General features: G+C 30.7%; 2 protein-coding genes and 1 pseudogene across 3 annotated transcripts; 1 reads left to right on the top strand and 2 right to left on the bottom strand.

Annotated features, from left to right (window-relative positions):
- Positions 1-1,371: 1,371 nt before the first annotated feature.
- Positions 1,372-4,477, bottom strand: LOC111276809 (protein MOS2 pseudogene; annotated as a pseudogene). Its single transcript, XR_016343499.1, has 2 exons — positions 2,889-4,477; positions 1,372-1,803 (listed from the first exon to the last, which is right to left on the bottom strand). The product of XR_016343499.1 is annotated as a protein MOS2 pseudogene (transcript).
- A 3,537-nt stretch (positions 4,478-8,014) lies between these two features.
- LOC111277689 (uncharacterized) lies at positions 8,015-11,116 on the top strand. Its single transcript, XM_022864092.2, has 4 exons — positions 8,015-8,162; positions 8,263-8,316; positions 8,442-8,493; positions 10,675-11,116. The coding sequence occupies exons 1-4, from the start codon at positions 8,095-8,097 to the stop codon at positions 10,810-10,812; spliced, it is 312 nt and encodes a 103-aa protein (XP_022719827.1). The 5' UTR covers positions 8,015-8,094; the 3' UTR covers positions 10,813-11,116.
- A 1,334-nt stretch (positions 11,117-12,450) lies between these two features.
- LOC111276808 (SNARE associated Golgi protein family) lies at positions 12,451-17,251 on the bottom strand. Its single transcript, XM_022862665.2, has 7 exons — positions 16,726-17,251; positions 15,939-15,991; positions 15,501-15,593; positions 15,193-15,416; positions 14,445-14,511; positions 13,045-13,152; positions 12,451-12,628 (listed from the first exon to the last, which is right to left on the bottom strand). Exons 1-7 carry the CDS (start codon positions 17,177-17,179, stop codon positions 12,605-12,607), a joined length of 1,023 nt encoding a protein of 340 aa, XP_022718400.1. The 5' UTR covers positions 17,180-17,251; the 3' UTR covers positions 12,451-12,604.
- Positions 17,252-17,733: the final 482 nt, after the last annotated feature.

Genomic DNA, 17,733 nt, shown 5'->3' with positions numbered 1-17,733 from the left:
ATAGAGATTCTTAAAAAAATTTTAAATGAAAAAATTCTTTTAAAAATATTGCCAAAGAATTAGGTATTTAGAAAAATTTTCAATAAAAATTTTTTTTTTACTTTGTTCCCTTAAAAAATTTTAATAATAATGATTACAAAATAATTAGGTGATTAAAACAAAATTAAAATGTGTAATAAAAAATATAATATAAGAAAAATAAGTAATATGTCTTTTTTTAAAAAAAAATAAAATATGCAATAAAAAATTATAATAAAAAAATTTTAAAAAAACTTTCATGTGCATATTACACGTTACTCTCAAAGTAACACGGATTTTCGACGATAAGATTATTAAAAAGTTCGAATAGTAATTCTTAATAAATTCTTAGGTGAGAAAATTCTTTTAAAATTATTGTCAAAGTATTATAATATTTAGAATGATTTTTAATACAAAAAATTCTTGTTTACTTTTCATTTCTAAAAATGAATTTTTATGCAATGCAACAGCATCACAAGTTAATCCATATGTATCATATTATAAACGTAAATAAACTTTCCAAGGATAAGATTATAATGAAATTCGAGAATGATTTTTTAAGAATCTATAGGTAAGAAAATTTATCTAAAATGTCGTCAATGTATTGGGCCATTTAAAATAATTTTTGATGAAAATTTTTTGTTTTTTTTAATAAATAGAATAAGAAATAAATTTTTTAAAAAATATTATTTGGATTAAATTATAGATATCATGTTTTACTATATGCATAGTAAATATAAATTCAAAAATCCGAATAATGAATCTTAAAAAATCTTTAAATGATAAAATTTCTTTTAAGATTATCAAAGTATTAGAATATTTTAAAAAGTTTTTAATATGTAAGATTCTTATTTATTTTTCAAGCAAACAACTAAAAATAAAAATATATTTTTTATTACAATAAAAAATTAAGAAAATTAACTCTAAATATCAAAATTAGTACATTTTTATCAAAATTAAAAGATAACACATAATTAATTGATATCACTTTTTAACGAACACTGTGAAATGTTAATCCTTCTTTATGCGTGATCCACTCTCAAACTCAAATTATTTTTGCAAATCCAAAATTTATATTTTTAATAAATTTTAATTAATTTTAAAATTTTACTAAAAAATAATTTTAATAAATGATCAATCATATCTAACCAAATAATTTGATGATGAATTCATTTTTATTTTTTTAAATTCAACTAGCGACCTTCGAAACCATTATGATAAATTTAATAAAATAAAAAAACTGTATTTTATATTTTTTTGTTTATAGGAATTGTAAGACATGATTTTCATATAAAATATGACACAAATATAATATTTTTCACGATAAAAATTATAAGATTTATCCCAAAGATAAGTTGGCTAAGCTGTTTGTTATTCATCTTCTTCAATTCATAATTCAACTACATACTTCGACCATTAAAGAAAATGCTTCTTCCATCATTACAATCCATATTAAACTTATCATAAGTACACACTTTGATGATAAGAATGATATTCTGTGGACTAACATAACACTACTATTAAATTACTTTTCTTGACTTAGCACTTACATTGCATTTGCATATTTGCTCAATGTTTAAATATTGGACTTTCAGTCAAACAAACATTTTACATATAGCCTCAATCCAATTCGAATGTACAAATAGTTGAAGGGGAATGGGGGCAATGTACGAGACTTCCACATTGTGGATCAAGGGAATATTAACCCCTGGCTTTTGCAAGAAGCTGTCCTTGCCACTTGAACTCGTACCTCCAGAGTCACAATGACCAAACTTATCATTGTGCCTGTAACCACCGATCAGTGAATTCACAATATATGTACAAATTTGTAATAAAAATACACAATTCCAAATTTAGGCAGTAAGTGAATAACTATACGAAATGACAAGACAAAAGGAATTTGAGAGAAGCAAAAAGAAAAATCCTGTGCAACCAACTGATTTGCAACATAAAAAAATAATAATAATAAGCAAGATACCTCCAATAACTAACAGAAATAGTTAATGGAAAACCAAATCTACAACTTAACTAACAAAAATATATCTCCTTCATGCTTTTTAAGAAAAGTAATAAATTTAGAACTACATATCTTTAGAAAAATAATAAACTAAAAATCTCACAAAATCTATCAATAACCACCACAGTTGAAGAAACTTGCAGAAAATACCTAGATATTTACATATTTTTAGAGTAAATATATTAATCTTTAAGAAAAGTATTTAGAACAAAAGATGCACACACATAGAATTTCATAAGAATATTAAGCGGATGACCGTTTTCTTTCAAGCTTATAACCTCTGGATGGAAGACACAGGCCTCTTTGTCACTTCAGCACAAGATACCCATTTTCTCACCTTTTTGTCTCTTTAAGTATCCTTTTGCCTAACATTAGTCTATTTTACCACATAATGCTTCATAGCCATGAGGCAGAGAAGAAAAACAAATGGTAAATAGAGGACACAACAAGCCAAGAGAAATAACAGCTAGCAGTTTCATAAACGTAGCAAGCTTTTGCTCATTCCAGCTATGTCATCAGATCAAGTCAACATCCAAAATAATTACTGAAGTTTGGGTCTTTTATCATGGTGGGAGTCAGGGTAGGCCAGTGGGGGCAGGTAGAGGTGAGGAGGAAAGCCCATCCTCACTTTCATTTTTAGAGGAATTCTAATCTATTTGAATACTTTTTTATTCAACAAAACTTTTTAATCTTCCTATTGAACACTAGTGGAGAAAGCTTATACATTATGTGCGAATAAAAGAACAGCAGGAGTTACGATTTTGGACCAAACAGCAGATAATTCAGTATTTTCATTGCAATGGAAGGAATACATAGATTGACATGCCAAAGGGCACAATTGAGCACAAATTACCTATTTATTTGATCAGAGATCATGTCATGGATTAGTTACTGTGGTGCGAAGGCAAATGCCATAATCAATAACCAAGATAGCTTGGATCCCCCATATACTCAGCAATCTGTTCAAGTTTCACATTTAACAACTCCTGACTATCAGCCTCCCTTACAACACCTGTTTCTCTATCTAAATCCCTCTCCACCAAACTTCCGTAGACACCTTTATGCCTACCATACAAAACAAGAACTGGACCACCACGCCTCGGCAATGCAGTCTCAAGCAGTTCCTGCTCGACCCCTTGAATCAATTCCTTACTGTCATCCATTGATATATCACATACATATGGTCCAACAACATCCACTACCTGCCCTTTCTTCAAATAAAACCTTCCCCCTTCCAAACTTTTACTAATAATCCGAACCCTAATGTGACTTCTAAGCCAAGAAACCCCTCGATCACCATTACTCCTAACTCTCTCAACATTAACTTCGCTTTCACTTCTTTTCTCACTCTCACTCTCTCGGCTCTGTTTGATAAGCTTTCTTTCATCCCTCTTGTGTTTCGAATCTTTGCCTTCCATTATCTTCAACTCCTTCAATTTCCTCAAACACTTGTCTTCTTCCCTTGAACCCAAATCAGCAATCTCAAATTTACGAACTTTAACTTCCTCATCTCTGTTCTTCAACTTCAAAACAACCCAACTACCACCCAACTCCATTATTGTACCTTTCGAACCCATTTTTCTCCCTTCAATCACTCTCACATCTTTCCCAACGAAAAACCCGTCTCCATTCTCCTTCAATGTTTCTTCTTTGGCATTCTTGAAATCGTGTAATCTTTCTTTAGTTTCCTTAGAACTAAACCCTAAACCCTCTTTGTCGGTCCTCCTCTCATACTGCTTTACTTTAACATCTTCCTTTGCGTTCTTCCCAATTCCTCTCCCTTCAACCCACCCGTACCCAGCAAGCAAAGCCTTACCGAAACCCTCCACAGGAACATCGTCGAACTCTTCAAACCCTCGATCCTCGGGCAGCCTCTTCAAATCCTCTTTTAAACTCTGGAGAAGGACAGTCTCGACAGAAGCTGCCGGTTCGGGAATTCCCTGTTCTTCATCCGCTTCTCCCTTGGCGGAGTTGCTGCGGAGATTAAGACCGTAAGAGATGTTGGTGTCGGAATGGGGATGCTGGGAGGAGGAATCGAGCTCAAATTGGAGATCACGAGAGGCGTGCGATTGGAGAGGGAGGTCGAGATTTTTCATCTTCTTGTAGGGACGCCATTCGTTTTGCTTGGGAGGGATTATGAAAGAAGGTATGGAGTTGGGGTGGGATTGGATTTTGGAAGGGTCGAATTCAGTGACAAATTCTTTATGGTTTTGGTCTTCGTGGGCGGAGGCGTTGGGGATGGGCGCTTTTTGCGTGGGTTTTGGTTTGGAAGGGAGAGAGAAGGAGAGTTTCATGGCGAAAGAGAGAGAGAGAGAGAGAGAGAGAGAGAGAGAGACTCTGTGTTGTTGGATCTTGATGGAATAGGATGTGAAGGCTAGTGTCGAAATTGAACAATATTAGGGAAGGAAGACCGAGACGCTAAAGAGATACAAGAAAACGACAATAGGATTTTTTTTTTTTTTTTATGACCAAAAAAACAGGATTATATTTAGCCAAAGTATCGTGATAAAGAATAATAAATTTTGTACACATTATTATTTATTATTATGCTATTAAAAAATAAAAGAAGAAATTAAATTTAAGTTTCATGGTTTAATGAAAATTTTTACTAAATATTCTATTATTACTCCAAAAATTATGATAAATTTCTTCTAAAGTTAAAAGTATAGTGATAAAATTGTACCAATTGAAAAATTGAATGTAAATTTGTATCTTGTCTCATATTTTAATAATCAAATCGATGATTAAACAGATTAAAGGTCTGATTCTTGATTTAAAGTCAGATTTGGATGTCACCATATCATTGCCACTTTTTGGTTCAACTCACAATTTTTATTGCATTTGGGTAATAGGTGCATTTCACATATAATTTTTTTATTATAATTAAATAATTATTTAATTATAATAAAAAATATAAAAATTTATCATTTATAAATGTAAATTTTATATAAAATGATAATAGAGCACGTACAATTTTAAATTTTAAATTATAATTTATTAATTATTATATAATGATTGTAATTGCTATGCTTCATTTGGTTAGGAATGGTGCAATTGGGTTTATCGACTAAACTAGACCCATGATTTTGGACTAAAGGGGAGGGGATTAGTGACCTGGTATTGCATTGGAACCTTGATCGTAATACTCCCACTATTCAATTTTTGGTTCCTAAAATATCCTTCAACCAAAAAAGGTTTTTGTTTTTGTTTTTTTAATTTTATTTTGTATTTATATCTAAATTAGTATATTTTACCTTATATTTTATATGTTTAATATTATTTTATTAAATAATATTTATAATATTTATAAGTATTATTTCTTTAAATATTTCAAGGTATTTTTATAATTTTTAATATTTAAAATCCTAATTATTATGTTATAAAATAATGTGTTAAAATTTTGGTTAAATAAAATTTTCAATATTTTAAATATGAATAACATTAAAATATACATAAAAAATTTATTTGTACATTGTTAGAATAAAAGAAATATTAATTATTTTTTATATGAGTAAGTGCATTATTATCTTTTAAAAAATAATTATAATTAATACTATTCTATATAAAAAAAAATCCCTAAGGATCTTGAGAGTGACAAGTATCTTTTGTTTCTATTTTTCTTTCTTAATAGTTTTATATTGGACAGGCGCAGGGTCTTCCAAACTTTCTTTCTTTGATTTTTCGAAATTTCTTTCCTAGTTGACACGTTTATTTTACATTAGAGTTTCAAAACTTATTTTCTACTTTCTATTATTACTAGCATTAAAGATAATTTTAATGAGAGAAGGTTGGCATGAAACACATAGTTCTCTGGTATATGTTTTCCTTCTTCCCTTTTTCTTTCGATTTTCTTTTTTTTTAATGCGTTTTTGGGTTTTTATCTAATTAAAAATATAAAAAATATAAAAAGTAAAAAATATAAAAAAATTTACCCATTAATCGGTTAAGTTAAAACTTATCGAATATGAATTATTTTGTTACTTTTATTTATTGATTTTTTTGTTACAAAATTTATTTAATTAAAAAAAAAACATATTAAGATATCACATGAATATCTCCATTGAGTTTTTTTTTTCTTAAAATTTATCTAAATTAAAAACAAAAAATTAAAAAAAAAGGAAGAAAAAGGCAAAAAAAAATAAAATCACATTAACACCTTAAATAAGGGTTAAACAAAAGTGAAAATGAGTAAAATTTTTGTAATTAAAAAACACAAAACCAAAAAAAAAATTTATCTAATTAAAAAATAATAAAATTTTGTATTTTTTCTTATTGAAATTATTTTTTTATTAAATTTATCTAATTAAAAAATTAAAAAAAAAAGTGAAAAGCAAAAAGTAAAGAAAAAATACAAAAAAAAAATTACCTCTTATCAAATCGGTCGAATCAAACCTCGTCGAATATGAATTGTTTTACCACTCCTATCCATTGATTCTTTTTATTATAAAATTTATTTAATTAAAAAAGGGCAAAAGAAAAAAGCCAAATTAGGTTGTCATATGGACATTTTTATTGATTTTTTTTTTCCTCAAAATTTTTCTAAATTAAAAACCAAAAAAAAAAGCAAGAAAAAAAATGTAAAAAAAATAAGATGTCATGTTGACATCTTGAATAACGGTAAAACAAAAATCAAAATGAGTAAAATTTACATAATGTATGATAAATGGATTACATCTTAATTAGGTTTAAATATAATATTTTTATTAAATCAAAATATTAAGTAATAACATTATTTATAAAATACATATATATAAATATAAAGTTAAATAAATAATAAAATTTAATTATATATATTCTTGGTGCAAGAGGAACACTTTAAACTAATCTATGATTTGACCCCAAATTTAAAAAACGAAAAAATTTGACTCGTTCTCAAATTTTTTAAAAACTTATATATATTGGATCGAGTCAAATTAAAATCCATAGAATATGAGTTGTTTTGTCATCTCTAATAATATTAAATTTTTTTTACAAAATTTATCTAATTAAAAATTTTAAAAATAAGAAAATGAAATGATGAAAAATGAAGTCAAATAAAATGTCATATGAATTTATTAAATTAAGATTATTAAATAATAATTTTATTAATATAATACATATATATAATTAAATAAATAATAAAACATATATTTATGTATACCTTGGTAAGGTGAAACATTTTATACTTGCATTTGACCTAATCTTGATTTAAAAATAAAAATCTAGCCAATCCTAAATTTAAAAGAAACTCATCAATTGAATTCAAATCAGTCGAAGCCCTTCAAATAGAAGCCTTTTTCTCATCTATAATTCCATTGACATTTCTTAAAAAAAAATATTTATCAATTTCTTTTATTATAAAATTTATTAAATTTAAAACATAAAAAACAAAAACAAAAAAAAGAAACTATCGTAACAATGCACAAAAAATTAAATAAAAAAAAGCCAATGGTGACACACGACATCCTAACGAATACCGTACATGTCCAAGATTTATAATAAAAATAGACCACTTCTATTAAGAAAGCAAAAGCTATTGTTAAAAACCATATTTTTGTTAAAACATTTTTGTTAAAACATTTTTGAGTTATCATTCATCTCTGTCATTTTTACCACGTTGTTCAAGTTATTATTTATTTATTTTTTGTTTAAAATGATTAAGATATGAACTATAACAATTAATGACACTATTAATTATAATGATCGTTGTAGTATAATATTATTTGTAATTAAAGAACAACAAACTATATTTATCAAAATAAAATGTGATGTTAATATATTAAAATTTTAATATAAATGATTTATATAATTATTTTTAAAATTGATATTTAATAAATATAAAGTTTGGATTTTAATAAATATCCATCCAACTTTGAAACAGGAAAAAGTAAAAAAATAAAATAAAATAAAATAAAAAGGGAGTTGGTAATATGTTTGGGCCAGAAACAAGGCGTTTCTGGGTGTCTGGTTTGGGCTTTAAGTTGAAATCCATCCAAGAATATCTGCATTGGGTCTTCTTTTTAATTGAAGGATAGTAGCAGAACAAGAGAGAAGACAGTTTCTGCTACGAGTGAACGGGAATGGAGCTAACGAACGGCAATAAACCATCTTCCAAGCTCCTCCTATTCGACCGCCGTTATGGTTGGGTGTAAGACTTTTCAACTCTTGTCTGTCTACGCATATACATATTCTTTTCTGTTGTGGGTTTTAATGATTGTATTGTTTTGTTGGTTCATTCATAAATGTAGGTTTGATGAATGGAAAGACCCATCGGAAGAAGCTCTAGCTGCTGGCCGAGGAATGTAACTTCCTTCTCTCTCTTTCGTTTTGTTTTCTCATTCTTTTCATTAAAGATAGAAAGAAAGAATTCACATGGATTTGGTCTGATTAATCACTATGTTTGTTTCTTTGGCTTCATTTTCAAAAGGTTTTGCATAGTTCCTCTAGCAAAAGCTTTCTTGAAGACAGCTTCAGATTCGGTATGATGCAACCAATTCTTCTTAAATTCATATTTCATTTAGTTTTTGGCATTTATTAGATTTTATTCTGCTTTGTTCCTTTCTCTAATAACACCAAACAGTCACTTTGATGTGTTTACTTTGTTTATATCATGTTTGGCAAACTTAGTGATAAGTAGTTAAATAGTTTGCTCTTGGCTTAACAATTTTGCAGATTTTAATTCTAGAAAATTTCTCTATGTATCATCTTCATACCGTAGGCTGTCCCTTCTGACCAATACCCTAGAAAATTACTTGCTTTTATGGTTCAAATTTATGTTGGTCATGTCATCGTACGCCTTCTAATGCCAAGGATATGTTAGCAGATTGTTTGTGCTAATGACTTGGTGAATCAAGCTAGATAAAATGGTTTTCTCATTCAATTTAATTGGTTCTTTTTATTTTGTTAGGGAATTTGTTAAAAACATATCCATGAAAAGGATTTTATCTTTAAGGTTGAGTTAATAGCTGCATGTGGAATAAGGTTTTGGATATTTAGGAAGGATGAAGACCAACTATCAACCTTTAAGTTGTGAACTTAGCTTTTGAGTGGAGACTGGCTTCAGATATTGTATCCAGTGTCTCCTAACTGCCCTCAAAGTCATCTCTGGGTTGAGCCATCTTGCCGGAATCATCATCTTAAAGTTAACTATTACTTGCATTCATACTTTTGGTATTTTCATTTAACACATGCACTGGGCACTAATTCTGTGGACACAAGAAAAGGTAGGTGCCGAGGTGCACAAAAGCAAGGATATCTCATATAAGTAAGAAGCCAAAGAAGTGGCATTGGGTCATTATTGCATTACCTGGTTCTTTTTCTCCCAAAGCACATTTATAGGAGATTTGGTCTCTATGTATACTTACCCTTGAGAATAATTGCCTTGTCCTCTAGTATAATCCTAATGTCAGGCAAAGAAATTTGCCTGGTCTCTAAGAGGCAAAGAATAAGGAAACATGGAAATAATTGTGTCCTCGAATATGTTCTCCCTGAAACATTGTTCCTTCGGAACTATTTACTGCACCCAGGGATCCACTTTACAGTTGGTCAACCTTAACATTAAAGGCTGTTGTAATTGTAGGGGGAGAATTTTAAAATGGTGTCTTGATGATACCTTATATAACTAGATTAGCTGAACCATTTTGAAGGTTATTCCTTTAGAGGGTCAATGATATGCTCTTGTAAGAGGTTTCAATGAGTTCTGCCCTGTTGGATGCCTTAACTTTGGCATGTTTGGAGATTGCGGATAACATAATAGCAAACCAGTATGCATGGCTTATATATTGAATTACAAAGTACCGCTGAATAAACCCTGAAATTACACTTACAACCCCCTTGTTTTAAAATAGTCTCTTTCCTCTCGACTGTTACTCATGTTATTCAAACCTTATGACTTTTTCTGCTTTGCTGACATCACTCCCAACTTGCAGAGAAAGGCCCAAATCTTGCCTAGCAGTTCTTTGTGAGAACTGAAGTTCTTTTCATAAAGAAATTTTAAGAATAGAACCAGAGCTTGGAAGGGATAGAAGAGAGAAAAAGTGAATAAGAATAAAGCTAATGTTGGTAAGGTGCTATTTATAAAGGATGTAGGTAGCAGTTATGCATTTGCCAAAACTAAACCAACTAAGCCTGCTTTTTTCTAAATTACCAAAATTATGCTTTAGATTAAGTAAGTCTCAACATAACAATGACCAGAAAAAAAAAAAAAAAAAAGAAACGAACTTTCAAGTTAGTAACGTATTTAATTCTTTGGGTTATCTGTTTGGTTCAAATCACCTCTGAAATGTGTTATTAGTTTATCTTCCTCCTTTTTTTTATCAGTGATAGATTACCTTAACTTCTTTGAGATCTAAACCACTAACTTAAGATGGAAAACTTGACATAATCTTTAAAATCTTGCCCATTTTGGTTCCTGAAACCATACTTTTTTTCACATCCTCAAGACCACTTGGCATCATGATGCGCCAACCTGAAAATTGCTTGTATAATCTTGTTTTTGAATTGGTTGACACACTGCTGCAGAATATCTTTCATGGAGTGTGAAATTTTTGTGTTATTTATTTTTTAAGCATCACAAATGATTGTTCTTAATCAGTTATCCAATATTATGATATCAAATAGCCTTTTCATTGTAGTTACTTTTTGTGCTTTGTTTCTTGCAGATCAATTTTGCAGCAAGATCTGCTGTAAAAGTCCTACAAAAGCCAGACATGCTCTCCCCCCAAGAACTGCAAGCTAGCCTTAGACATCAGCTGAAAAGATTCTCAAATTCTATACAAAACCATATTTCAAATGCATGATTCGAATGGAAAATCCCAGTCATACTGGCAGCAGTTCTTCGCATCTACCTGTTGAAAACGAAGAATCACAAAGTGCCTAATTGCTCAATATTTGCATAATACTTTACATATAAGTATCATTACTCCACATCAAATGTTTTTCTTGCACCTGGATTTTCGTGTGCTGCAAGAGATTATGAATCTACCTCAAAACTAATTTGTTTTGTGTACTACTAAGTAGGGGTTACTTTTACTATTATGACTTTGTTTATTTTTTATTACAACACATTTATGCTATTCTGATGCTTTGAGGTTTGCGAGGGTAGGATGCAAAATCTTTCCTTTTGAGTTTTGACTAACCTAAAACTTACGATGCAGAAAGTTGAGAAAAGAAGAAAGGTTACGGTTGATTGCTGCAGATCATTGATCCCACCGGAATGTCTTTTGGGATCATTGAACTGTCTTCCCTGGCTATGATGATTAATGATTATGATCCAGCAATAATACAACAGTCCTTGTCTCTGTTGCATCAGCTTTGTTAGTAAAAAGCAATAAACCTTAAAAAAGATGCCTTTTGAGTTTTGAAACCAAATGTAGGCTAAGGCCAAGTTTAATATTGCCGCTGCTGTTTGGAAAAGTTTGATTTAAAAAAAGTATGTGTAAAAGTATGGTTAAAAATACGTGATCTAAGAATATCAAGTGTTTTAGCATTAGTGTAAAATAGTATTATTGGTATATTAAAATATATAAAAAAATGTATAAAATAATAAAAGTTTAAAGTTATAGAAATAAAAAATTTTATCTTTCGAAGTGTTTTTTAATTACAAATATATGTTTTAGCGTTTGGTTTACAAAATTAAAATTTTTTGATGGCTTAAAATTTTCTTCATGTTTTACATTGAAGATTGTGACGGAGAGACGAGCTTTTTATTATTATTATTTTTTTTTATAAAAAAAAAAAACACTTTTAGACCTTAATGCTAGTTGGGACATGAATAAGATTTTAAAGAGTGTTTGGTTGGTGGCGGAGAATTTATACCTTAATGCTAAGAGGGACCTAAACAAGATTAATAGGGACTTACATAAGATTTTAAAGAGTGTTTGGACATGCCCATAAACAAATTCTCACCTTTTCATAACTGATAACTATTCAATTTTGTTCTTGATTTATTTCTACCATCGAAGAACTTTTTATCTTTATCAATTACTGATATTTGAATTACTAAGATAGCAGGCAAATATTTTTATTTTCACTATTGTTAAAAGCAGTGTAACTTGAATAAAATTCTTCAGATAATATCATCCGACGATCATATAATTAAATATTTATTTTGATTAATTAAATTATCATGCTGTAACTCAAGTTTCATTATAACTTTTGCAGAAATACAATGCAGATAGGTGAAGTATATGGCTATATCTTTAGGAGTGTTTTACCTCTAATTCTCCTAATTATAATGTTTTAATTAACCAATTATAATTTAAAATTATGTAAATCTCCTGCTTATTATAAGTATGATTTTTATATAATATTTTAATGAATCCTACGAAAGATCGATTAATTGTACTGCATGAATTACCAGAAAAGCTGTCTGCCTCGAGCCTAATTAAAGCTATTGCTAATGATTTATGTAAAAAAACAAGGTATGATATGATACATTCACTAGAAAGGTAAAATCGAGACCATTCGATTAGATTGGGTTCAATTATACAAATTTGAATTTGATTTACATGCCAGATTTGCAGTCGCCAATTTTACAATTTTCAACTGTACTGTTATCAACTTAAGTGGTGCAAAACCCATGCCTGATGCTTACTCGATATCTTTTACAGCGTCCTGCATCGCAATCCGGGCAACAGAAATAGTAACCATGTCAGATAATAAACACAAAGGGAGATACAATAAGAAAAATCGAGACCGAAGATGATTGGTTTTCAATGCCAACAATCCGTCAAACAACTAGATAACCACCAATCCGAACATTTCCCATACTTGTTGGAATTGGAATTAAGATGTCAAATTAGGTTAATGAAATTTGGACTGATGATATGAACATAGGCAATGCAAAGGTCTTTGAGATATTTGGCAAAATGGCATTGTTAAAAAAGTTTTTTTCCTTTTCCGAGGGGTAAAACACCGTTGTTAATGTAAATGAATTATCCATCACAATAGAGGGAAAACCCTCATATGCATCCCCAATTAAGAACCAACACAATTATGATAACAAGAAAAGGGTAACCAAATGATATTACCTTTGCAAGCTGTGTCACATAAGCTGCCGCTATTGCAGTGGCCAACAATCCGAGTCCAAGTGTCAATATACCATTTCCTCCACCAAGCCCCAAATCTGATTCCTCTTGCTGAAAATTTCCCAAATGGGAAAAAATAATTAATTTTATAAAACATAACTCAGGCAATTGTAAGGTAACAGAAGTTATTGCAACAAAAAACAACCACTTAACAGCCAGTCAATGAATAATTTAATGCTCAGAGGTCATGTTTGATGCATAAGATGATAATTATCTTATATTATATTTGGTTTGTATCTAAAGATTGTAAGGAGGATTCATCATCCTCTTGCCATAGAATGATTTAGTTCTCCCAAAGTAGAGAGGATTATTTTCAATCCATGGGATTAAATTTATATATCCTATTATGGCTTTAAAAATTATATCAATAATTTGAATTGTATCAACTTTGAAGAAAGATAATTTTGACTAATAAATAAATTATATTATCCTAGCATTCATTAAACACAAGATAGTATGACATTATTTAATCTAATACTAATCTTATACACCAAACACACCCAAAGGATGTAAAATGAATGTAGGAATGAAAACACAAATTGGTATCGACTCCCAAGAATTAGCATAGTAACTGACGTTATTGGATGGCAAAATGATTACTAATTCCTTCTAATAGTAAACTGCTTGTAAATTATTTTTCATCTATGTAACCATTGAAAGAAGATCAATGAGAACTAAAATGAAGATGCTGAAATTGTTATAAGGTAGAGGATAAACTTAGTGCAGGATGGTTTGGCCATCACAACATAGACCAAGGAATGCTCATACACAAGATTGTTTTGAGCCAAGTAGGACAGGTAGCAGTAGCTAAAAAATACATGGGCTCAGGTCATAAAAAAGGATCATAAAAGCCTGTTAGCTAAAAATAAGGAGAAAATAAATTCACATAGCTAATACCAATTAGTTTCAGATTATGGCTTCGTTGGGACGAGCTGAATAGCACGCAACATTCCAGTAGCACTGTTGGAGAACCTCATAAATGACAACACCTATTTTCAGATTGAAAATTGCTCCAATTCATTCTAATAGAACTGATACTCTTCCTAGAGACAAAGAAATTAATGCTTCTAATAACTGCCTAGGAAAGAACCAAAAGATGCTAGGAAGAAGCAAAGCTAGGCTTTAGCATTGGTTAATGGGGTCAGGTAAATTTAAGATAATGATAATAAATGAGACTTGCATGCATGTAAACATTACATCAATTATATTAGGAAGGTAAAAGAAGGATGAGAAAATTAGACAAGGAAAAAGAGGTGCGAGGACACGGATAAGAAGATATGAAGTTTGAATGACTAAAATTTGATCATATAGATAATTCACAAGGAATACAAATGAATACTTACAATAATTGCTCGACCAAATGCACCAGCACTGACATAAGCCCATGTTCCTGGAAGCATCCCCAACCAACTGCATGGCAATTATTGGATCAGTTTGAAGCAAAAAGTGAATAGCATGTAAAAGACTTCAGCAAACTTCTATTCCCAAACTTAGAGGCTATTCTCACTGTTCTACAAAAAATCAAGTTGGTTTCTAGATCATAATCCAGCTTTTAAATCATAGAAAACCGTGGGCTAAATAAAGATTCTTTTGGGTCCCTTTCTTCTCTCATAATTGAGAACCAGGGACCTCTTTTCAGGTGAACAAAGCTGCTTTAGGCAAACATCATGTAAGGCTATCTGGGAATTCTGCAATTGGTAATAATTCAATGCACCAAATTTTGATCGTTTCCAAAGAGAACAAGTTTTAAACGGAAAACTGAATCTTGCCAGGATAATAGTAATTTATATGGGAAAATGCTGTGCAGTCAATCATACCAGGAGAAACATTACGTCAATTATTTTAAAACTGGAGTTGTGAGAGCATGCCTAGCAACACTTAGAATGACAATCCTAGCCCTTTTTTTCATGCTAATAAATTTAATTTTCTTTAATAATTAAAATTTGCAAAAAAGTTTATATAAGTAAAAGATAAATGCAATTGATTGTAAAATTAATAAAGTAATGAAAATCTCTTGAACAACTGTTAAACATCACAACAGATGTCAAAAGCAAGCAAATATAGTAATTGAAAGAAGAAGAAGAAGCAAACCTTCCCAACACATATGGCACAAACTTCACAGATGTTAATCCATAGAGATAATTCCCCAGTGAAAATGGGAGCAAAGGGCTCAATCTAAGGAGGGTCACCACTCTGAAGCCATCTTCTCCAATCGCTTTGTCAATTGCAAGGAACTTTTTGTTCCCTTCAACCAGTTTAAGAATACGCTCACGAGCAAAATATCTAGCAATTAGAAAGGCAACACTTGCGGCCACCTAAAAGATTAAAAGAATATTAATACATAAATTTCAGTTACTCACATTCTCTCCTCTTTTATGTTTGGAAGAGAACAAACTCACCGTTCCACTGATAGAGACTATAATGGTGCCAATGACAGAGCCAAAAAGAAGACCAGCTGACATAGTCAATGGAATGGCAGGAATAGCGAGGATCTGCAACATAACAGAAAAGACAGGGTTGCTTTTAGCAAAGATAAGGAAAGTATACTGGTCTTAAGCATTTGAATAGAAAATTTAGACTGAATCCTCCGTAGAAGTCCACATAGAATAGATGATGAGAGAGAGATTTGCAATGACATATAGTTATAAACATTTCAGGAGATAATGACTCTTAAGCCAGAGAAGAGAAAACACCTAAATTCTCAACTCTATTACCTCTGATGCGAAATTTACATCCATCATTAGCTTGCATGAAAAATCTAGAAAACTAAGTAACTGAGGGCTTCAAATAGAACCAAATAAAAGAGGCAAAGCACAAGATTAATGATAAATGCTTACTTCCAATCCTGCATAAACTGCTACAAACAAAGCATATCCAGCAGGGCCATAACCTGCTCATTGAAAGAAATGTCTACCATTAAAATACTGGAGTCTGTTTAATAAGCACATTTTACTAATCAAATCTGAAATTACTTCCAGAAAAGGCTAAATGAAATTATAGGACTTTGTCAGCACTATATGTCAGGCAACGAGTTCCCACAACGCAGAGAAACTTCAAAGGCAAAACTGTATATGCATTAGCATCACACGAATTACAATGTTAAAGTTTCTTTTGTGCGTAACAAGATACAACTAAAATGCCACAAAATGCACTCATTTTATAATCATCGTTAACCACCTATTACCTCACATAGTCAAGGAGACAAGTCTCTCCATCATAGGGACAAATGACATTTTATCACCCTCAATCAACGGTCCAAAAAAACAAAAAGTATCGTTTCTTTATCATTTTAATCTAGCTGCTAAGAATGACTCATTCTACTGTAATCAAGGAAGGTTAAAAACATAAAAAAATAAAGATGAAACATAAAATGCCCTTTCATCAGGAATAGAGAGAAGATGCATAGCAAGGGGCCAAAGCCTCGACCATCAATAGCTAAAGCAAAGTAAATTCGTAAATTTACATGAAACCTCAATTGGTTTTCTAATTATCAAAATAAAACAATCCGAATTCCAAAATTAAATGAACAAAGAATCATCATTCACATGAAATAACCCTATTAACAAAAGCAAGACCAAATTCGGATGAATTCTGAAAAAGGGTCTAGATTTCGTGAAGAAATACCTTCAATGAAAGTAGAGAATTGGTTCAAGAAAGCATTGATCTGATCCTTGTAGACATACCCGACAGTAGCAAATCCACCAACAACACCCACAAGTAAAACTCCAGCCAAAACGGTACCTTTAAGTGCAGTATCCCCTTCGATCCCTCCTTCACCCTTACCCTTATCCTCATCCACTTTGAGCTTCTCGTCATCATCACCTTTGGGGTTGAGGAACCACCTCAGACTCTGTGGAGCATTGGGTGGACTCTTCTGAAGGGACTGCCGCTTCTTTGTTTCTCTGAGAGAAGAACAAGGCTTAAAAAAGTGGAAATGCTTATTGGGTCTAAAGCTAGAGTGAAAGGAATCGGAAGAAGAAGAAGAATGAGAAGCAGAAGGAGAGGAATGGAAGTTATAAGTAATTGGAAGAGAAGAAGAAGAAAGGCATGGAGGCCTTAAGGTAAGGAGGGCGCGCATTTTAAGGAGCTGCCTCAAGCTGAAGCTGGTGCTGTTGTGGAAAGAATGCCATGTATAGTTGGATTTGTGGTTGTTTCTAGGCACACATGTTTTGGAGATATTTGGCAAAAGTCTAAAGGAATGGTTCGGAAATTTTTTGCTTCTTTGGTCATGTCCTTTACTTTCAGCCTCACATCATGCCACGTCTTACTACTAATATCAAAATGTTTAAGCCATTCTCTTCTCACCATGCAAAATCATTGGAGGAGTTTTTTTTTTTTTTGAATGCTATTTTGGACTTTTACTTTTTAAAATTTTGTATTTTAAACTTGTTTTTCAATTACTAATATTCTTTATATTGTCTTTAGGTGATAAATGGACTGATAAGATTAGATTTGGATTGAATTATTTTGGATCGGATTATTTTAATTAAAAAATAGATTAATATATGTTTAAATTAAGTTAAATTTAAATCAAGAAATGATCAAATCATTTTGGAGTTCATATTATTTTGATTTTAAATCAAATCAAATTTGAATCAGAAAAATTTTGGTTATTTTGGGTTCGGCATATTT

This window comes from Durio zibethinus, chromosome 7 (assembly GCF_047325235.1).
Source record: "Durio zibethinus cultivar Kanyao isolate XHJ-2024 chromosome 7, ASM4732523v1, whole genome shotgun sequence".
NCBI lineage: Eukaryota > Viridiplantae > Streptophyta > Magnoliopsida > Malvales > Malvaceae > Durio > Durio zibethinus.
Note: the sequence above shows the minus strand (reverse complement) of the source record. Positions and strands in the feature narration are given on the sequence as shown.